This window comes from Myxocyprinus asiaticus, chromosome 2 (assembly GCF_019703515.2).
Source record: "Myxocyprinus asiaticus isolate MX2 ecotype Aquarium Trade chromosome 2, UBuf_Myxa_2, whole genome shotgun sequence".
In the NCBI taxonomy this organism is placed as follows: Eukaryota; Metazoa; Chordata; class Actinopteri; order Cypriniformes; family Catostomidae; genus Myxocyprinus; species Myxocyprinus asiaticus.
The window spans coordinates 49,105,750-49,128,108 of NC_059345.1; the positions used below are offsets into that span (position 1 = coordinate 49,105,750).

The 22,359-nt window shown below is 43.9% G+C and overlaps 1 protein-coding gene across 1 annotated transcript in view; it reads right to left on the reverse strand.

The window, feature by feature from the left end:
* The window catches only part of LOC127409830 (neural-cadherin-like), a 413,418-nt gene that overhangs the window by 239,078 nt on the left and 151,981 nt on the right, over positions 1–22,359 (reverse strand). Inside the window, exons 5-6 of the mRNA XM_051644684.1 lie at positions 10,272–10,383; positions 8,128–8,377 (exon numbers count right to left, since the gene is read on the reverse strand). Coding sequence (XP_051500644.1) covers positions 8,128–8,377; positions 10,272–10,383 — 362 coding nt within the window. The remainder of the gene's footprint in view (positions 1–8,127; positions 8,378–10,271; positions 10,384–22,359) is intronic.

Sequence of the window (22,359 nt, forward strand, 5' to 3'; positions counted from 1 at the left end):
TATGTGCAAGCGATACACCCAGCCGGCTATCCCAGGCTTATCCACTTGTATTGCGTGCCACTACCTGGGACGAAACCGGTTCCACCGGGAGGTTGTAGAATCTTGCAAAGGTGTTGGGTGTTGCCCAGCCCGCTGCTCTGCAAATGTCTGTTAGAGAGGCACCCCTGGCCAGGTCCCAAGAAGCCGCTACACCCCTGGTAGAATGGGCTCGTAGCCCTATCGGGGGCGGCATGTCCTGGGCGATATATGCCATAGTTATGGTGTCAATAAGCCAGTGGGCGATCCTCTGCTTGGAGACAGCGCTTCCTTTCCGCTGTGCACCAAAGCAGACAAAGAGCTGCTCAGAGATACTAAAGCTCTGCGTGCGATCCAAATAGATGCGTAAAGTGCGCACCGGACACAGCAACGACAGGGCTGGGTGTGCCTCCTCCTGGGGCAGCACTTGCAGGTTCACCACCTGGTCCCTAAAAGGGGTGGTGGGAACCTTGGGCACATAGACCGGTCGGGGTCACAGGATCACATGAGAGTAGCCCAGACCGAAATCCAGGCATGTTTCGCTGACAGAGAACGCTTGCAGGTCTCCTACCCTCTTGATGGAAGTCAGCGCAGTCAGGAGGGCAGTCTTTAAGGAGATTGCCTTAAGCTTGGCTGATTGCAAAGGCTCAAAGGGGGCTCTCTGTAGACCCTGAAGAACTACAGAGAGGTCCGATGAGAGAACGAGGCTCGGACTGGGGGGATTCAACCTCCTGGTGCCTCTTAGGAACCCAATGATCAGGTCGTGCTTCCCTAAGGACTTACCGTCGACTGCATCGTGGTGTGCTGCTATGGTGGCAATATACACCTTCAAGGTGGAAGGGGACAGTCTCCCTTCCAACCTCTCCTGCAGGAAGGAAAGCACTGATCTGACTGCGCATCTCTGGGGGTCTTCCCATTGGGAAGAACACCACTTAGCGAACAGACGCCACTTAAAGGCATACAGGCGCCTCGTAGAGTGGGCCCTAGCCTGAGTGATCATGTCTACCACCGCAGGGGCCAGACATGGAGATTCCAGAGGTCTGGTCACGGGTGCCAGATGGTGCCCCGTCCCTGAGAAAGAAGGTCCTTCCTCAGGGAATTCGCCAGGAACGTGAGGTCCGAGAACCACGCCAGGGCAGGCCAGTAGGGTGCTACCAGGACGACCTGCTCCTCGTCCTCCCTGACCTTGCACAGGGTCTGTGCAAGTAGGCTCACTGGGGGAAACACATATTTGTGCATGCCAGGGGACCAGCTGTGTTCCAGCGCATTTATGCCGAGGTGGGCCTCGGTCAGGGCGTACCAGAACGGGCAGTGGGGAGGATTCTTGGGAGGCAAACAAGTGCACCTGTGCCTGTTGAATCAACTCCAAATCCCCAGGAGCCTCTGAAAAAGTTTCAGTGGAACCACTGTTTTTGTTTTGAACGCCTTCAAACAGGCCAGCACCGACTGGGTGCGCTCATTCGTAAGGCATGCCGTCAAGGAGACTGAGTCCAACTCCAAACCAAGAAAAGAGATGCTCTGAACCGAGAGGAGCTTCCTCTTTTTCCAGTTGACCCGAAGCCCTAGTCGGCTGAGATGTAAGAGCACCAGGTCCCTGTGTGCGCACAACATGTCTCGAGAGTGAGCTAGGTTTAGCCAGTCGTCGAGATAGTTAAGAATGCGAATGCCCACCTCCCTTAACGGGGCAAGGGCAGCCTCTGCGACCTTCGTAAAGACGCGAGGAGACAGGGACAGGCCGAAAGGGAGGACTTTGTACTGATACGCCTGACCCTCGAATGCAAACCGCAGGAAGGGTCTGTGTCAAGGAAGGACCGAGACATGTGGTATGTGACCCAGGGAGGAAGGAAGCCGCTCTTTTGCTGAACTGTTGGGTACCACAGCCACTTGGGCATGCGGTGAAATCAAACAAAAAGGCAACAAAAAATTTTCCGCCCGGCCCTCCACCGGGGGATGGAGTGGTCTTTTTACCAGCTCCACATGAGTGGGTTCCCTCGTCCCTGGGTCACCCATCTCAGGGGTGCTTTGAGGACCTCCGTGGGTACTTAGGCGCCGGCTGTGAGACGGGTGGCGTCTGCTTCCTGCGGTGGGCTCCACGCCGGGGCCAGGCTGAAGGGGCAGGCTGCGGTGGAGCCGGTGCAGTCACCGAAGGGGGATGCCCTTGGCGACGAGCAGACGGGGTGCGGGATCTTGAGCCGTGCTGGAGCAGGATGTGCCAGATTGCCTCTGTCTGCTGCTTCACCGCCGAGAACTGCTGGGCAAAGTCCTTGACGGTGTCGCCGAATAGGCCCACCTGGGAAATGAGGGTAGCATATGTGCACCGCGAGCGCCTTATCCACCGGGGGAATCACCGTATAGCCCCTGGCCGCCCCGCCATCGAGGGTAGTGAGAGCGTGGGAACTGCGGAATCGGGGCCGGGCAGTAAATGGTGCCTCCCACGACTTTGTCAGCTCCTTGTGCACTTCCAGGAAGAATGGCACTGGAGCGGGGCGTGGCTGCTTTGAGCGGCGCCGCAAGCCCAGGAACCAATCATCAAGCCGCAAGAGTTCAGGGGAGAGCGGAGGGTTCCACTCTAACCCGATGCTCGCGGAAAGCATGTCCGTCATTTCGGCATCGGCCTGTGACTGGCCGATCATCCCCAAAGGGGGAAGCCCAGCTGAGGCTTCGCATCCGACTGGACAAGCCCGCTCTCCGATGCTGCGCTCGAGAGCTCATCATCTTCATGCCGTGAGACGAGCCTGCAAACTCATCTAGAAGCCCGACTGGGGCAGATGAGCGTGCTGGGGAGTGGGAGGTCTGCGGGGGGATACCCGGGAGACAATCCCATTGGGGTCCCCAAATCGCCCCCAGTGCTAGCCACGCTGGCATCATACATTCTTACGAAAGCAAGCTGCGACCGCAACGTTGCCATGGTCATGTTCTCGCAGTGAGAACATGAACCATCCACAAACGCTGCCTCCGTGTGGGTCGCGCCCAGACACGAAAGACAGCGATCATGACCATCCGAAGTTGAGATAACGACCGCAACCAGGAATAACACACAATCGGAAAGGCATCTTTAGAAAGACGCGTCTTTAAAAAGACGTTCCGTGTGTGCCGCTCTTTTAGAGAAATATATAGTCTTTTAGAGGAGGAAAAGCTCTTTCAGAAAATATACTCTCTTGTTTTTCTGCCGAAGCGCCCAGGGGTGTTCTCTGCAGTGCACCAGTGCAGAGGAGGGAGAAGCTGCTGAAATGCGCCGTCAGATCCAGCAGAGGTGAATGAACAGTAGTATTCAGCTCAGTGAGCATGACCGTTTGGCTCCGAAGAGAAAATCTGAATGAGTGGTTGCATACCAGCTCCTTTTATACCCGTATGTCCGGGGGAGTGGCATGCAAATACCACTCGCCAATTTTCATTGGCCTTTTATCAAAGACCAGAGGTGTCTCGGGCTCCCAAGAGTGACCCCTAGTGTCACTACATCGACACAACGTCGAGTGAGTGACAGATAGGGAACTATTGTTTATTGCTGTCCATTATACATTAACTGTTTTTTTTGTTTTTGTTTTTTTTAAACCTGAGTTTTCTATTCTATTCTGTTCTATTCTATTCTATTCTATTCTATTATGCAATAATATATATATATATATATATATATATATATATATATATATATATATATATATATATATATATATATATATCTGTCCTATATTCTTCACTTGATATTTTTAGTCTCTCTGATTAATCCCACAAGCCCTTATTTCAGATGCAGAAAGACCTTTGAGATTCTGTGTATATTTGAAAATATTTCTTTATTTCTACCACCTCAGAAATAGAGTAAGCAGGCATCTCTGTGTCACTGCACATCTTTAACACGTGTATGTGTACATGCGTGTATGAACCCACAATGACCAAAAACATTGGCCATTAGACGATTGTTAAATTAAAGTGAAACTTCAAAATCCTCTATTATATTTTTGCAGGAGTTTGGCGCAAACATCCGCATACGGTCCATGCATCACAGCACTTCAGAAGCGGTTAACCTTCACACACTTTTCATGAGCTGCTCTGAGTGCTGTCAATGGTGTGGGACAATTCAATAGTTTTCTGTCTCTCGTGAACGCGAGTGCGCCTCGCATCATGCTCACGTTGCGTGCCTGGGTCGCGAGCTGTCTTCATGTTGTGCTGAGGTTCAGTCACTTTGGTCTAAGGTGTCGGGTGTGTGTGTGTGGCCGAACTCTCGCACAGGTGTCCAGTCTTGTTTTTGTCGCCTGTTGCGTGCATTGTGTGACGTTTGCCTTGAAATGTATGCTCAGGTTTCGTTTAGTGCGAGAATGCGTGGCATTGCTTTGTTTAGTGTAGCTAAGCATTCTCTCGTCTTGATTGTCAGTTGGCATGGGCGTATACTGCCTTATTGTCATGGCGATGTGCGCTCATGCCATTTGGGTGTTTTGTTGTCTTGTGAGAGCACGTGGCTTTGTTTTGTTTCTGTATCGCCATGTGTCTCTCTGTCTTACGTCATACCCCGCCTCCTTGTTTGCTTATTATTAGTTCATTTGCCTCACTTGTCCCCTGTTAACCCATTTGATTTCTCTCCCTATTTTAGTCTCCTCATGTTTTCTGTCCAGTGCCAGTTCGCCTTGTTTCCAGTCTTGTGTGCTTGTGTGTATTCCAGTCGGTCTGGTTTGTTGGTCGTGTTCCAGTCAGTCCTGTTCCCCATCCAGTCGGTCCTGTGTGTTTGCCCCTTTTTCCAGTCCAGCCCATTTCCATTACCCTCTGCCCCAGCCTGGATACCTTTTTCCCCTATAGGATAGCTTATGTTTGTTTTCCCCCTTGTGGGAGTTTTGATTGAGTTTTTCCCTTTCTTTTTGTATTTAATAAATTCTTGTTTATTGAACTCTGCGATTGGGTCCTGCCTCTGCATTCCTGACAATAATCACAGTTAGATCAAATAACTTTGATTACTTAATAATCGTGACAGGCCAACTGCTGACTTTAAAAGTGGCTGACCCAGCATCCCAACATTGCACAAAGAAAATGCCCTCCAACTGACAAACGTCTTTACAGATACATTTAAAATCTCCCTCGGCCAGGTCGTCATACCATGCTTTAAATTAACCACTATAATATCAGTGTTAAAGAGATTTTCCATATCGCGCAAAAATGACTATAGCCCCATTGTTCCCTTGAGTTTCGAGAGGCTGGTGATGTGACATGTCAAGGCCATCTAACCAGCCACCCTGGACTGAAAAGCCTACTGGCTCAGTCAATACACTGAGGATGCTGTTGTGTTTGCTTTTCACAAAAAATGACCTATCAGCACAATAGCATTCAACAGAATCATTCAACATGCCATAGATTACCATTTTTTTCAAACTATCTGTCCTTTGACTAAGCACCTCAGTCTGCAATAGAACTCAGGTAGTCATGATCCACAACTGGACTCTCTGCCAATCCATTTTCAACACTGTAGCCCCCCACAGCTGCATACTCATTCTACTTCTGTGGAGGAATAAGCATTTAGGTCAATAAATATTCACTTGGTTATGTCTAAAGCTTACTAGAATTTGTTTGAGATCATCAAATGTGACACAATGGTGCCTTAAAAGCCAGTCTGACACCAGCTGGTACCTTAATACAAAATGTGAATGTGAAGTCAGTGACTGACAGGGAAGTAAAGCAGGAAGGCAGATTCCTTTAGTTTCAGATGGAACCATGATGAGCCCACTTTTTCCAGTGGAATTGACTAGTGTATTTGTAATGTAAGGCTATTTGGTAGGACTGTAAAAACTGTGGACCTGTTCAAACATGACCATTTTAATTCCATTTAATCAAAGCAGGCTTAACTCAAGATGTAAACAAGTGGAGTACAAATTCAGTAGTGACTATAATAATAAACTTTTCCAGGGGAGTCAAAGAGCCCTGTCGAAAAGACCAGCTGCATCATTTTCCACAACAAGAACTGCTCTACTAAGAAAGGCAAGCCAGTGAAGAGTGAAAATGGCCCAGTCTTTCACAGAAGCCACTGTTCTGTTATTAATTACATCTGCATTGAAAGTTGTAAAAGGATGGCCATCAAGATGGATCCCTCTTACCTATCCTAAAGTATGCTTACACATACTTTTAACATATTTTCAAGCCTGGGGAGCATCAGATAGATTAGTGAGCAGTTTATTTGATGCACTGTAGTCTCTTTAAGAGTTCCAGACATTTTACTTCAAACCAGGATTGCAGAACTATTGCAGTTGATAAGCTGGTGTGTTGTTCACTTGTTGTATGAGCACTCTATTTTATTTTTATAATCCTTGTATTTATTATTAGTTATTGTATATTTTCTGTCAGTGTAGGGGAGTAACAAACTAAAGGTAGCAACACTACAAATTTAATCTCTCAAAAACTGTCCTCTATCTCATATGAAGCATTGGGATGTCTGATTCATTTAAGTAAATACTAAAATAAAATAAAAAATAAAAAACAGATTCATCATTAGGGGCCAAGCACCAAAGGTGCTGTGACACCTTTTGCATTTGTTAGTTTCCTTATTATTCTTGGCAGTCTATGGCAACCCTATGAACCGTACATAGAACAATTATTACATCTGGCACACTGATAGAGGTGTGTATGAAAAGCCCCGAGACCAAGTTTGGGGTCTCTAGGCCATTCTTTTGCAGATAACTTTTGAACTCTTTGGCCTAAAAACAAAATTATTTTTCTGTCTAATTTCACTACATGTCCTCAGGGTACCTTAGCAGTTTAACAGCATTACCTATGGTTCAAAATGTAACTAAACAACACTTTTTTGTGCTGATTCTACACTTGGCATGTCTCTTTGCCATTATTGAAATGTATCAACTGTTTGTGCAGTGTGTACATTTCTGCACTACAACCTCAAAGGTTGATTGCTCGAACCCCACAAAGGATATTTTATTTTATTTTTTTTTTTATTGTACTTGTTCACATTTGGGTCTTCACATTAGGCTTACTACAACTAGGCTTTACTTAGTATAATTCCTGATTCAGTTCAAAACAACTTTGTTGTAACAACAACATTTTCTCAGCAAACGTTTTGTACTCTCACCTTGCTACCTTCCTTTGGTGACTGTTAATGTTGTGGCCGTGTGGTACAGTGGATTGTGAAATTGACTGGAGTTTGAAAAAGGACATGTCTGAATCATACTTAAGGTGACTTAAATCAGTGTGGATTTGCAGAGCAGCTACATCAAATCCACTCTGTGGGTCCTGTAGGTAAAATAGGCCTTTAGGCCATTTTGGTTCTTGGCCCTATAATTGTTTGCTTGCATCTATATTTTCACTTGTTTCCTCTTACAGAAGTCAATGATCAGCATTTCTCGCCTTAATTTTTGTGTGACTGAATTTTTAGTTAAATGCTGATTTTCATTACTATGTTTTTGAGTCAGCTATATAAACAATGATGTTTGCTAGTTTTATTGGTTGTATTTAGTGTAAATGTATCTGTTCAAATACTGTTTAATGCTGACAGTTATATATTTAAAAAAGATATTGCACCCTTAAATAGCTTCGAAGTAGTTCTCTACTTTTGTTTGTAGCTTGTAATGTAGCTAACTTATTTTTAAAAGGGTATTTTGACTAGTTCCACAACTTTAAAATATAAGTAGCTTGTAGCATGGAATGCTACAGTTACTTAGTGGCAACCTCCTGTACTTTTCCATTGTTATCTGAAGCCTAGATCTGTTGAAATTTGTTATAAGCTAAAAACATTATTGTTTTAACCTTGTTAAATATTGCACAAGGCTGCATGAAGGAACTATATTTAATTCTTGTCATACAACACATAAAATATATGTATTCTTGACATACATAGCAGGATTCTGAGGATTTACAAAAGGAACAGTTTCAATAAATTGTGGGAAGTGCCAGATGTGAACCGGGCGCTAAGTTTGGAAGTGAACCCATGGTAAAACTCTGGAAATATTCAGAGCAGTTATTTTGGTAAAACTTATATTACTTAAACTGTTAACACTATCTTGGCTCTTTAAAAAGATTGCTAATTATGGGGACATGCTGTGAATAAAAACAACTGGTCTTCATTATCAAATTTGTAAAAAGGCCATGGCATGAGGCTGGTGTTGGTGATGGAGATAAGGAACTCACACAGGTTGCGAGAACTCTGGAGGCTCATCGTTGACATTGGCCATACGGAGACGTACGGTGGCGGTACCGGTGTGGGGCACCTCACCCTTATCCACTGCCATCACTACAAATTCATACAGGTGGTTGAGCCTCTCATAATCCAAAGAGCCCGCAGGGAATATGGTGCCATGTGCTGAAATGATGAAATCTGGACTAAGTGTGTAGTATGTGATCTCTGCATTTTGTTCTGAATCACAATCGCTGGCTGAAACTGCAAAGATAGGACAAAGAGAGAGAAGGGGAGAAGAGGTGTGTGTTAACACAAAGAAATTGTGGTGCCATATCAGCAAATAGGATCAATCTTTATTTGAGATTTCCTGTGTAAATAGCTTGGATATATGCAGTAGTCAAATGAATGACTAGACTAGTTATACATGACTGGCAATCAAAATATCCCAAGCTGTGTGTCTTATTGAAACTGAGAATTACAGTAGAATGCAAAGCCATTCCTTTAGGAATTTCAAATGAAGTTCGGAATAAGAGGCTTCATGCACTGTAGTTGCTTTTTAAATTGAATCGCTAATGTCCACAAAAAGAAAAAAAAAAATAATAAATAAAAAAGTTGAGGTCCAGTTTTCCTGATTTTGCACTTTAGGAAAACAACCATTTCTGCTGACTTGTATATTATAAAGATTGCACCTCAAACACATTACAGCCGGATTGGAACAGGTTTATAGGGAGGTTACAAATTATTATTAAACAGAACAGCAGAGCGAAAGTAATGGCTATTTTACTCATACACAAGCAAACTCATCAGTGGCATATGTATTTTTGACCAAACAGGTCAATGCAATTTATATTGCTGAAGGAAAATAAGAATTAGACATAAGTAGGCAAAGTTTGATATAAGAGGAAACTCAAGAGCACAAAAAGGCAAACTCAGCAGTAAGCCAATTGTTTTAGGTTTTCTCTATACGAGGCATCAGTTTTTAGATATTCTAATAAGTTAATGAAGCCAGTGATCTTTTGAAGGCTCTTTCTCTCTGATGGCTTTCATTTGTGACCCTCAAGTTCTTGTGCAGGTTCTCGAATCCACTTATTTTTGTCTAACTGACTTTGTCGTGCTCTCCACTGCACCACATGAGAGAGTGTGTATTAATCACACATCATGTGCTCAATCAGGTCCTCCTCATCCCACTTAACAAGTCCTTCTGGCAGGTCCCTAACCCCCCTCCACCCCACCCATTACATCTAATGCACTAAGGTCAAGACTTCTTACACAGGAGAATGAGAATTCAGCATAGGAAATTAAATGATATAATTCCATATTGAGACACTGGTGGTATCCTAATCCAACTACAGTAGATGTTAAAGAGTAATCCAAAACAATTTAGCAAACCTCAGCCATTACTAAAAAAAGACTGTTTCCACAGATGCTTAAATGATAAATTATTAATCTCCTATATTATGAATATATGATTAATAGCCACATTTTAGAGATTATCCTTGAAAAGTAGCCATGTCTCTGTAGTTCTGAATAGGTTTAACTGGAGCAAGCAGGATATTTTGTGCTTGGTAGAGATAATTGTCATGAAGTCCACACAGACCGGTGGGCAGATGCCAGTTAGTGTGCACCTGCTAATCAGCACATCTGCTGCACACCTCACTCTGTCACCTTTCCAATTCTGCCAGAAGTCTATGTGTTAAGCTCTCAAAATGTTTTCAAAGACCTGCTATTCACCACATCACAATCTTTTGGTTTCAAGGTGACTTCTCAGTGATTTTGTTCTGCTTTGTTTGGCATTGTGTTTGCATTGTCTAAAAATTCTATTGGTTTGTCCTCTGCATTTGCTTGTCCATCACTCCCTCATTTCAGTGGTGGTTTGTTAGCAACTGTGTCTAAAATGTAATGTGCGTTACAAGTGCTCTCTCAGGAGTTAGAATATAGACTACAGATTCAGTGTGCAATTTAGAGACATCAAAGGGCAGATCCATGGAGAAGGTGCTTCAAAAGTGGTGTTAAACAGAAAGGTATAGAAAGAAGGATGTCTTTTCATGACTTTATGTTTCTGTGTGTGTTAAAAAGAGACTTTTTCTAGTGTATAAGGTGTGTCATGTGTAGATCCTTTTAGGTGGTGCATTGATGTGCAGGTCCACAACCTTACCTTGCAGGAGTGAAGTTGCAGTCGTGACTGTCTCAGGGATGCCATCTTTACTGTAAATGGACTGCAGGAATTCTGGAACACAATCATTCTCATCTGTGATGATCACACGCACCTTGTGAGAAGCAAAAGAAATGTGTTGCAAGGCAGTTTGAAGGTATAAAACAGAGTTTAAAGGAAGGTGGCATTTGTTAAAGGAACAAAATTGGCAGTTCTTAATGTTTTGATTCTTGAATTATCATGCGGGAGCAAATTGGATGAGATGAGGAATTCATTGACTGCTTTTACATGCACAAGACAATTCAAATTAATGTTGGAATACAGTCATACAGCATAGTCATATCCGAAATAAGATGATATTCTGCTTTCAAAAAGTCTAAATAATACAACTGGCAAATGCCTGTAATAATCTTTATATATATATATATATATATATATATATATATATATATATATATATATATATATATATATATCCACTGTGACAGAATATTGATTTATCTATCTATCTATCTATCTATCTATCTATCTATCTATATATATATATATATATATATATATATATATATATATATATATATATATAGTCCATATAAAAGTGATTATGTGTGCTATTTTGATTTAGGCAGTGAAAGGTGAAAGCTGTAATATTAAAAACACATATTTGGGAAGAGGAAGAGTCGCATTTTTCCCAACATTAAAAGAAATGAAAGTAAATAAATATACATGACCTGCATTGTATTATTCATTGCACTGTTTTGTGCTGTTGTAAAGGACATTAATCAGTTGATCAATGTAGGATCTTATGTGCAGAATAATTCACAATTTCTACACAGAATGACCTAAATCCAGGATTTACATTGATATTTACTTCCAAGTTATTAAAACTAAGACAAAGAGAGGCCCCTGAAATTCCTCAATGTTATAAATTAAAGACTCTGCCTGCTGACGCCAAAAAGTCTACCAAAACCGGGTGTATGCGAGTTAAAGATGCCTGAAAAGAGTCCATAAAAACTGCTCTGTTGAGTGTCAATCATCTTGTGAACAAAGAGAGTTCTGTGGATGCACCAAGTCCCCTCCTCGTCTATGCTGTATATCAGAAATGCCCAAAACGTTAATGGTCATCACATTACTGGCCATTCGTGAAACCCATCACTACTCTTCTATGAAACCCATGGAATTACTTTGTCCTTCGATATAACCAATTTACACTTAAAAAATAGGCTAATAAGGGAGCACGAGACATTCTCTGTAGAAGCACGACCATCACATCCTAAAACTCATTGTTCAAGATAGAGAGATTGAACAGACACGCACTGGATCTGAACCGCTGTACTGTTTTTAGTTGGACACCAATTTTTGTCTTTCTTATCTCTTCAAATTATAATTTTAAATTTTTTACAATGCATATACAAATATTATGAACTATAACACTATAAAAAGTCTCCATTGCATCATCATTCTACACTTCACAACGCAAATAACCTAATTTGAATATGCTAAGATGCATCACATGATGCCTAACTGTGGTTAGAATCATAGAATGCATTATTCTGACCTTGTGCATATAAGATGCTCAATTATACAATGTATAATAATGTATATTCAAATGATAATGTGTAGTGAAGTAACCATGAAGAGAAAGTATATCATGTTTCATATGTAAATGCTTGCCTGTTTATGTAGAGAATGTTGATGTTAACAGATGCCATGTCTCTTGCACCTACTTCATTATTTAAAAGTCAGGATAAAAGTATGTTCACTTTTTGAGCGGGAAAACTAACAAACCATAGAGTAAAGGCCATAAATTAATTATCTTGAGGGGAGGACAGAAATGACCAGTGACCCAGCAAAAGACACTGCTGATTGGCTCTAGACACCTTTGGGGTATGGTCAACCTCAGCTCAACAAAACCTCCTGCCTAGGACAAACACTCTCTTCTGCCTCTTCTCTCTTTACTCTTGGCTCTTAGCCCTTCTTCGGCTGGCTTTGCTTCAGCGCCCCTCTACCCAGGTTCGGCACAATGTAGAGTTTAGGAAAGCTCAGAATGCAAAGTTCAGAGGGGAGTTCTCTTCTCTGTGCTATGACTTACACACTTGGTGGGGAGTTACGAGCCTCCCTTGCAGGACACCTTGCTTCAAAGCCCCACCTGATCATTCCAGCACCAAACCATCCGGCATCCAAAAACATTGATGTAGAACAATTAGAACTTCCTACAGACCCAGCCAAAGAGCCAAAGAACCATAGCAATGAAACTCAACGCAAGGAAACGTCATGGTTACTTGTGTAACCTCCATTCCCTGATGCAGGGAACGAGACGTTGTGTCAATGTAGGGACACTAGGGGTCACTCTTGGGAGCCCGAGACACCTCTGGTCTTTGATAAAAGGCCAATGAAAATTGGTGAGTGGTATTTGCATGCCACTCCCCCAGACATACGGGTATAAAAGGAGCTGGTATGCAACCACTCATTCAGGTTTTATGCTGAGGAGCCGATATAAGGTCTGGCCATTTCAGCAGGTAGTTCAGCATTGTGGCAGGAGGGACACAACGTCTCGTTCCCTCCATCAGGGAACGGAGGTTACACAAGTAACCATGACGTTCCCTATCTGTCACTCACTCTACGTTGTGTCGATGTAGTGACACTAGGGGTCCCTATACGAAACGCCACAATTGGCTGAACTATGTTATGTGAACTGGTGGTGTGTGGTGGGCAGACTACTGTGTGCCTCATAGCCAGCACACCAGGTCGACACATAACCTCCCCCAACATAGTTATGAGTGTCGAATAGCCCTCTGGGGACAAGTCGACTACCCAAAAGATAGAGACAGGCTTAACCCAGTCGTGGCCTCTTTTCCCCTTCTCTTTTTCCACTCCCTGAAAAAGTAGGGGGATTATCCGACTGGGCCACCAGGTCTAGTTTGGGGGGTGTCCCTCCCAAGGGGAAGACACCGCAGAGACCACACCTCACCCAAAGAGAGGGGGGGATATTTAAGTGGAAGAATACGTCACACGGTCTTTCCAACCATGTGGAGAGTCTTCAAGGTAGATCCTACCCAACGGGGGAGGAGTTACTACAAACATGGAGACTAGGGCAGAGGAGCTCTGCCCTAAGAAGACGCAGTTTGCCAACAGGGAAATAAACTAGCGGAAGATATATCTCATGGGGTTAAACTTACAGGGAACCACCAAATGCAGAGCACCTACCCCAGAACAGGACTCTTAGTTAGCACGTGTACTGGGCTGGCAGCGAGTCTCTCCGAAAAACCGACTGCCACAGGGCTCGGAGGAAGTCAACCAGGGAACAAAGTTTGTGAACATTACTGGAAATTAATGGCACACGTCTTCAGCTCAAAAGGAGGTGGAGGGCGCTATGTGCAAGCGATACACCCGGCCGGCTATCCCAGGCTTATCCGCTTGTGTTGCGTGCCACTACCTGGGATGAAACCGTTTTCACCCGGAGGTTGTAGAACCTTGCAAAGGTGTTGCCCAGCCCGCTGCTCTGCAAATATCTGTTAGAGAGGCACCCCTGGCCAGGGTCCAGGAAGCCGCTACACCCCTGGTAGAATGGGCTCGTAGCCCTACCGGGGCCGGCATGTCCTGGGCGATATATGCCATAGTTATGGCATCAATGAGCCAGTGGGTGATCCCCTGCTTGGAGACAGCGCTTCATTTCCGCTGTGCACCAAAGCAGACAAAGAGCTGCTCAGAGATTCTAAAGCTCTGCGTGCAATCCAAATAGATGCGTAAAGTGCGCACTGGACACAGCAACGACAGGGCTGGGTCTGCCTCCTCCTGGGGCAGCGCTTGCAGGTTCACCATCTGGTCCCAAAAAGGGGTGGTTGGAACCTTGGGCACATAGCCCGGTCGGGGTCTCAGGATCATGCGAGTGTAACCCAAACCAAACTCCAGGCATGTTTTGCTGACAGAGAACACTTGCAGGTCACCTACCCTCTTGATGGAAGTGAGCACAGTCAGGAGGGCAGTCTTCAAGGAGAGTGCCTTAAGCTCGGCTGACTGCAATGTCTCAAAGGGGGCTCTCTGTAGACCCTGAATAACTACAGAGAGGTACCATGAGGGAATGAGGCATGGTCTGGAGGGATTCAGCCTCCTGGCATCTCTTAGGAACCTGATGATCAGGTCGTGCTTCCCAAAGGACTTATCGTCGACTGCGTCATGGTGTGCTGCTGTGGCGGCAATGTACACCTTCAAGGTGGAAGGGGACAGCCTCCCTTCCAACTTCTCCTGCAGGAAGGAAAGCACTGATCTGACTGCGCATCTCTGGGGGTCTTCGTGTCGGGAAGAACACCACTTAGTGAACAGACGCCACTTAAAAGTATACAGGCGCCTCGCAGAGGGGGCCCTAGACTGAGTGATCGTGTCTACCACCGCGGGTGGTAGACTGCTTAGGTCTTCCGCGTCCTGTCCAGGGGTCAGACATGGAGATTCCAGAGGTCTGGGCGCGGGTGCCAGAGGGTGCCCCGTCCCTGAGAAAGAAGGTCCTTCCTCAGGGGAATTCTCCAGGGGGGAGCTGTCGCGAGGAGTGTGAGGTCCGAGAACCATGTCTGGGTGGGCCAGTAGGGTGCTACCAGAACGACCTGCTCCTCATCCTCCCTGACCTTGCACAGGGTCTGTGCAAGCAGGCTCACTGGGGGAAACACATATTTGTGTAGGCCAGGGGGCCAGCTGAGCCTTGGTGTGGGCATACCAGAGCGGGCAGTGGGAGGATTCTTGGGAGGCGAACAGGTCCACCTGTGCCCGTCCGAATTGACTCCAAATCAGCTGGACCACCTGAGGGTGGAGTCTCCACTCTCCCCTGAGGGTAACCTGCCATGACAGCGCATCCGCTGTAGTGTTGAGGTTGCCGGGGATGTGAGTGGCTCGCAGCAACTTGAAGTGCTGCTGACTCCAGAGGAGGAGACAGCGGGTGAGTTGTTACATACAACGAGAGCGCAGACCACCCTGGCGGTTGACATATGCTACCATTGCCATGCTGTCTGTCTGAACTAACACGTGCTCACCCTAGATCAATGGCCGGAACCTCCAAGGGCGAGCAGAATTGCCAACAACTCGAGGCAGTTGATGTGCCAATGCAGTCGCGGACACGTCCAGAGGCCGGCGGCTGCGTGCCCATTGCAAATAGTGCCCCAGCCCATTTTGGAGGCATCTGTCATGACAATGATGCGCCTGGAGACCAGTTCTAAAGGAACACCTGCTCGTAGAAACGAGAGGGCTGAAAAGATGGTGACAGACAAGCATGATGGCCACGCGATGTGTCCCGTGGCGCCATGCCCATCTCGGGACTCGAATCTGGAGCCAGTGCTGAAGCGGCCTCATATGCATCAACCCGAGTGGGGTGGCCACCGCTGAGGACACCATATGCCCCAGGAGCCTCTGAAAAAGTTTCAGTGGAACCGCTGTTTTCTGTTTGAACACCTTCAAACAGGCCAGCACCAACTGGGTGCGCTCGTTCGTAAGGCGCGCCGTCAAGGAGACTGAGTCCAACTCCAAACCGAGAAAAGAGATGCTCTGAACTGGGAGCAGCTTGCTCTTTTCCCAGTTGACCCGAAGCCCTAGTCGGCTGAGATGTGAGAGCACCAGGTCCCTGTGTGTGCACAACATGTCTCGAGAGTGAGCTAGGATTAGCCAGTCATCGAGATAGTTGAGAATGCGAATGCCCACCTCCCTTAACGGGGCAAGGGCAGCCTCTGCGATCTTCATAAAGACGCAAGGAGACAGGGACAGGCTGACAGGGAGGACTTTGTACTGATACGCCTGACCCTCGAATGCAAACCGCAGGAAGGGTCTGTGTCGAGGAAGGATCGAGATGTGGAAGTACGCATCCTTCAGGTTTACTGCCGTAAACCAATCTTGATGCCGGACACCCACCAGAATGCGTTTTTGCGTCAGCATCTTGAACGGGAGTCTGTGTAAAGCCCGGTTCAGTACTCGCAGGTCCAAGATTGGCCGCAACCCACTGCCTTTTTTCGGTATGATGAAGTAGGAGCTGTAAAACCCTTTCTTCATCTCGGCTGGAGGGACAGATTATATCGCGTCCTTCCGTAGGAGGGTAGCGATCTCCACGCGCAGGGTGGCAGCATTTTCGCTCTTGACCAAGGTGAAGTGAATACTGCCCGAGAGACCACGCCATGACCTTCGTCGATTGGAGACCGAGGTCGGTCACCGAGCGCAGATCCTGCATCAAATCTGGGGTGGAATTACCCTCGTGCAGTTCTTTCAGCGCCTTGGCTTGGTGGACCTGCAGGAGAGCCATGGCGTGCAGGACAGAGGCGGCTTGTCCAGCAGCGCTGTAGGCTTTAGCCGTCAGGGACGACATGAGCCTACAGGGCTTGGACGGGAGCTTAAGGCGTCTGCACCAGGTGGCGGCGCTCTGTGGGCATAGGTGCACCGCGAGCACCTTATCCACCGGGGGAATCACCGTATAGCCCCTGGCCGCCCCGCCATCGAGGGTAGTGAGAGCGGGGGAATTGCGGAATTGGGGCCAGGCAGTAAAAGGTGCCTCCAACAACTTCGTCAGCTCCTCGTGCACTTCCGGGAAGAATGGCACTGGAGCAGGGTGTGGCTGCTTTGAGAGGCGTCATGAGCCAAGAATCCAATCATCAAGCCGCGAAGGTTCAGGGGAGAGTGGAGGGTTTCCATCCGGGAAAGCATGTCCGTCATTTCGGCATCAGCCTGTGACTGGGCAATCGTCCCCGAAGGGGGAAGCCCAGCTGAGGCTTCTCATCATTTTTGCGGGCTCCGAACAAGAAGCCAGACTCTCCGTGAGACGAGCCGGCGAACTCATCAGGAAGCCTGACTGGGGCAGACGAGCGTGCTGGGGAATGGGAGGTCCGTGGGGGGATTCCCGGCAGAGACGATCCCATTGGGGTCCCCAAATCGCCCCCAGTGCTAGCTGTGCTGGCCTCATACCCGTAGTTTCTTACGAAAGCAAGCCGCGACCGCAACATTGCCATGGTCATGTTCTCACAGTGAGAACATCCGAAGTTGAGAGATAACAACCGCAACCAGGAATAACACACAATCGGAAAGGCATCTTTAAAAAGACGCGTCTTTAAAAAGACATTCCGTGTGTGCCGCTCTTTTAGAGAAATATATACTCTTTTAGAGGAGAAAAAGCTCTTTCAGGAAATATACTCTCTTGTTATTCTGCCGAAACACCCAGGGGCGTTCTCTGCAGTGCACCAGTGCAGAGGAGGGAGAAGCTGCTGAAATGCGCCGTCAGATCCAGCAGAGGTGAATGAACAGTAGTATTCAGCTCAATGAGCATGACCGTTTGGCTCTGAAGAGAAAATATGAATGAGTGGTTGCATACCAGCTCCTTTTATTCCCATATGTCCAGGGGAATGGCATGCAAATACCACTCGCCAATTTTCATTGGCCTTTTGTCAAAGACCAGAGGTGTCTCGGGCTCCCAAGAGTGACCCCTAGTGTCACTATATCGACACAACGTGTCAATGTAGTGCCGCCATACGTACGTTGCAGCCATAGCATATGGCATATGTACGTTGCCGCCATAGCAGCACACCATGACGCAGTTGACGATAAGTCCTTAGGGAAGCACGACCTGATCATCAGGTTCCTAAGAGGCGCCAGGAGGCTGAATCCCTCCAGACCACGCCTCGTTCCCTCATGGGACCTCTCTGTAGTTCTACAGGGTCTACAGACAGCCCCCTTTGAGCCATTGCAGTCAGCCGAGCTTAAGGCACTCTCCTTGAAGACTGCCCTCCTAACGGAATGCAAGTACACCTCTAGACTTTTGCTAGAAATTGCTGGTGTTTTATATAAATACTTCAGGTAATCCAATTGCAAATTGAGGTATAATAAATGAAGTATTGATGGTTCTCAGGGCTTGGCCTCTAGACTCCATAAAGTTCCATTTTTTCTGTTACAGGTCATTTCCATTTACCTTCTGTTATGGCCCATTCACCAACCTTTTTTTATGTTAGTCTATGTGTGTTAGTTAGTTTGATGTTGTATATTAGAAATAAAGTCTTGTTTGTATTCAAAGAGGATTTGACAGTAGTAATGTATATTTTGATAAATAATCTCATCGATTGATTCTTAAAAGATCTGCGCTCTGTGCTCGAACGATATTCCAACATATTTGTGATATTATTTTTAATGGCCATGAGAATAGTAACAGATGCATCATATCAGCTCAGCGTGGCCGAGTGATTAGACGTACACCTTAATTCTTTCAATATTCCCTGAATTAATCATAATTCCCTTCTTGAGCTAAACTTCCTTACATATAAATTGTGAGCAGATACAATGAGCCTGTTGTATTACATATTTAATGGTGGAAAAGTTTTATTCAGATTTCTAATCTGATCATTTGGCATTTATCCTTCATATAATGGTGGTCAAACGCAGCCAAGATTCCTAAACTAATTCCATTATGCAATTCTTGTATATTATTGGTGATGAATGCTGGCAGTTGTAAATATACCCTGCCACAAAGTTGCTAATTTCTTACATAAATAAGCAGAATCACGGGAAAAGGACATGCATGTTTTAGTTAATCCTTAAAATGCGGATTATACACTGGTGGCCATAAATTTGGAATAATGTACAGATTTTGCTATTATGGAAAGAAATTGGTCATTTTATTCACCAAAGTGGCATTCAACTGATCATAATGTATAGTCAGGACATTAATAATGTGAAAAATTACTTTAAACTACTTCAAAAATTTATCATCAAAAAATCCTCCACATTCAGTAATGACAGCTTTGCAGATCCTTGGCATTCTAGCTGTCAATTTGTTCAGATACTCAGGTGACATTTCACCCCACGCTTCCTGTAGCACTTGCTATAGATGTGGCTGTCTTGTCAGGCACTTCTCAAGCACCTTACAATCTAGCTGATCCCATAAAAGCACAATGGGATTAAGATCTATAAAACTCTTTTCCAATTATCTGTTGTCCAGTGTCTGTGTTTCTTTGCCCACTGTAACATTTTCTTTGTGATTTTCTGTTTCAAAAGTGGCTTTTTCTTTGCAATTCTTCCCATAAGGCCTGCACCCCTGAGTCTTCTCTTTACTGTTGTACATGAAACTGATGTTGAGCGGGTAGAATTCAATGAAACTGTCAGCTGAGGACATGTGAAGCATCTATTTCTCAAACTAGAGACTCTGATGTACTTATCCTCTTAATTAGTTGTATCTGGGCCCTCCACGTCTCTTTCTGTCCTTGTTAGAGCCAGTTGTCCTTTGTCTTTGAAGACTGTTGAGTACACCTTTGTATGAAAACTTTCATTTATTTTATTTTTTTATTTTTTATTTTTTGGCAATTTCAAGCATTGTATAGCCTTCGTTCCTCAAAATAATGATTGACTGACGAGTTTCTAGAGAAAGCTTTTTCTTTTTTTGCCATTTTTGACCTAATATTGACCGTAAGACATGCCAGACTATTGCATACTGTAGCAACTCAAAAACAAACACAAAGACAATATTAAGCTTCATTTAACAAACCAAATAGCTTTCGACTGTGTTTGCTATAATGACAAGTGATTTTCTAGTACCAAATTAGCAATTTAGCATGATTACCACAGGATAAGGTGTTGGACTGATGGCTGCTGGAAATGGGGCCTGTCTAGATTTGATCAAAAATGACATTTGGTTGAACCAAACCAGACAGTTATAGATGTACAAAGGACAGAGTAGAACTGTGTCAGCAGCTTCTGTGGCAGGTTGAACTTCCTCAGCTGGTGAAAGAAGTTAAACTTCTGCTGAGCCTTCTTCACAGTGGAGTCTATGTGGGTGTCCCAGGAGATCAGCAGTTACAGAAATATTTTTAAGGTAACTTAAATAACCATAACTTAAATAACTGCTCTGTACAATTGTGGTGAGAAGAATAACATCTCAGAATGCTATTCTGAGATGCAGGTTGGCGCTGTTTTGGCGGCACAAAGGGGACCTACACAATATTAGGCAGGTGGTTTTAATGTTGTAGCTGATCTGTGTGTGTGTGTGTGTATATATATATATATATATATACATATAAACACACACTGAATGTCAAGAGTACATGTATAATTGTGCCACCATATTAATTTATTTCATTATAAAACAAAAATGTAATAAAAAAAAATAATAATAATAAAAAATAAAAATAAAAAAATGTTTTTGAAATTGATGACCAAATAATAAAGAAAAGCATAGATGGAAACTCCTTCAATACTGTTTAAAAAGCATCCCAGGGTGATACCTCAAGAAGTTGGTTGAGAAAATGTCAAGAGTACATGTCTGCAAATTCTAGGCAAAGGGTGACTACTTTGAAGATGCTAAAATATTACACAGTTTTGATATTTTGGATTTTGTTTAGTCACAACATAATTCCCATAGTTCAATTTATGTTGTTCCATAGTTTTGATGACTTTACTATTATTCTAAAATGTGAAAAAAAATAAATAAATAAATAAAAAAAAAAAAAAAAAAAAAAAATATATATATATATATATATATATATATATATATATATATATATATATATATATAAAGAGACAGAGAGAGAGAGTTATATATAATATCTAATAATTTTGTACATTGTACATTGCTAATATTATCATTTTTAGTTTTGCTTGTTTTTATTTGCCATTCATTTTTAAATGCAAGAATGCTTAGGGGATCACTACACACTGAGATGTGAGAAGAGTACAAAGTGAATTCAGGATGACAGGTGGGCTGCTGTGTGGCTGAATGCAAAGAATGCAACAGGCAAACTTCTCTCTGGACCACATCTCACGGGACTGAAGTCAAGAGTGCCTACCAGTTTTCACTGCATTTTTCTTTATGGCTTCTTTCCTCCATCTGCAGTCAGACACACTGTGGCTGTGCATTGTTTTGTGTGACATTTCCCAGCCGAAAGCTGGGTTCTTGGCTGGCCTGCCTCAGGCCAGGACAGATGTATGGATCACTGAGCAGCGCAGATCAAGCCTTGATGAGGCGAGACCGCATCCTCCAGGGTAATGTTATTGCAAGAGGCATGAATGGGACTGCTCTTTGATTTTCAGCTAAATTGTTGCCCATACAATTCCCACAGTGCCTTAACCCTCTCATTTATCTCCTTCAGGCTAAGTGACCGTAATTTCAGTTAAAGGCATAAATAACATAAATATTATAATCACGTGTCTTAATTAAATGTCAAGTGAAATGTCTGGACTGAAATAACTCTCAGGATTTGCTGTACTACCTCTGATGAGACCCTTATCAGACACTTTCTCCTGTGAAAGTTAAAATATAATCTTTGAAGTGACGGCCAAATCACTCTGATGAAGGGGCGAAACGATACATAATATTCAATTACATAATTAATCAATAGGCTATTTTGGTAAACAAGTAGCAAATTTGAGAAATGTATCTAAGTATTGATTATTTTCATGGTTACAAAATCAAACCATGTATGTGGGCAATGAAGGGGACAGGGAAGGAATTCAATTTCTGAAAAAGTTAAGCATCCCATAGCAACAGTTTTGAGCTCTCTCACAATAAGTTTTGAATTTCTTCCCAGTAGTTTGCATTCCCACACAATAATTTATGTTCTCTCACAATACGTTTTCTGTTCCCACACAATATTTTTATCCATTCATTACAAAATAAATAAAAACATGTTTTTTAAAAACCATGGTACATGCACAACAAATTAACCATGGTGTTACTATAGTAAAATTTTAGTAACCATGTATTTTTTGTATTTTATTTATTTATTTATTTTTTGATATTATGAATATGATTTTCAGGTAACACTTTACAAATAAGGTTCCAATTGTTAACATTAGTTAACAACATTAGTTAACGAACTATCAATGAACAATATTTTACAGCATCTTAGTTAATGTTAATTTCAACATATAGTAATACATTTTAAAAATCAAAAGTTGCATTGTAGTTAATACACTATGGAAAACAATACTATTGCATTACTAATACATTACGGAAAAACAATACTATTGTATTTTTATTAACTAACATTAACAAAGATATAAAATGTATTAAATGTATTAAAAACAAATGTATTGTTAATTGTTTGTGCATGATACCTAATGCATTAACTAATGTTAATGAATGGAA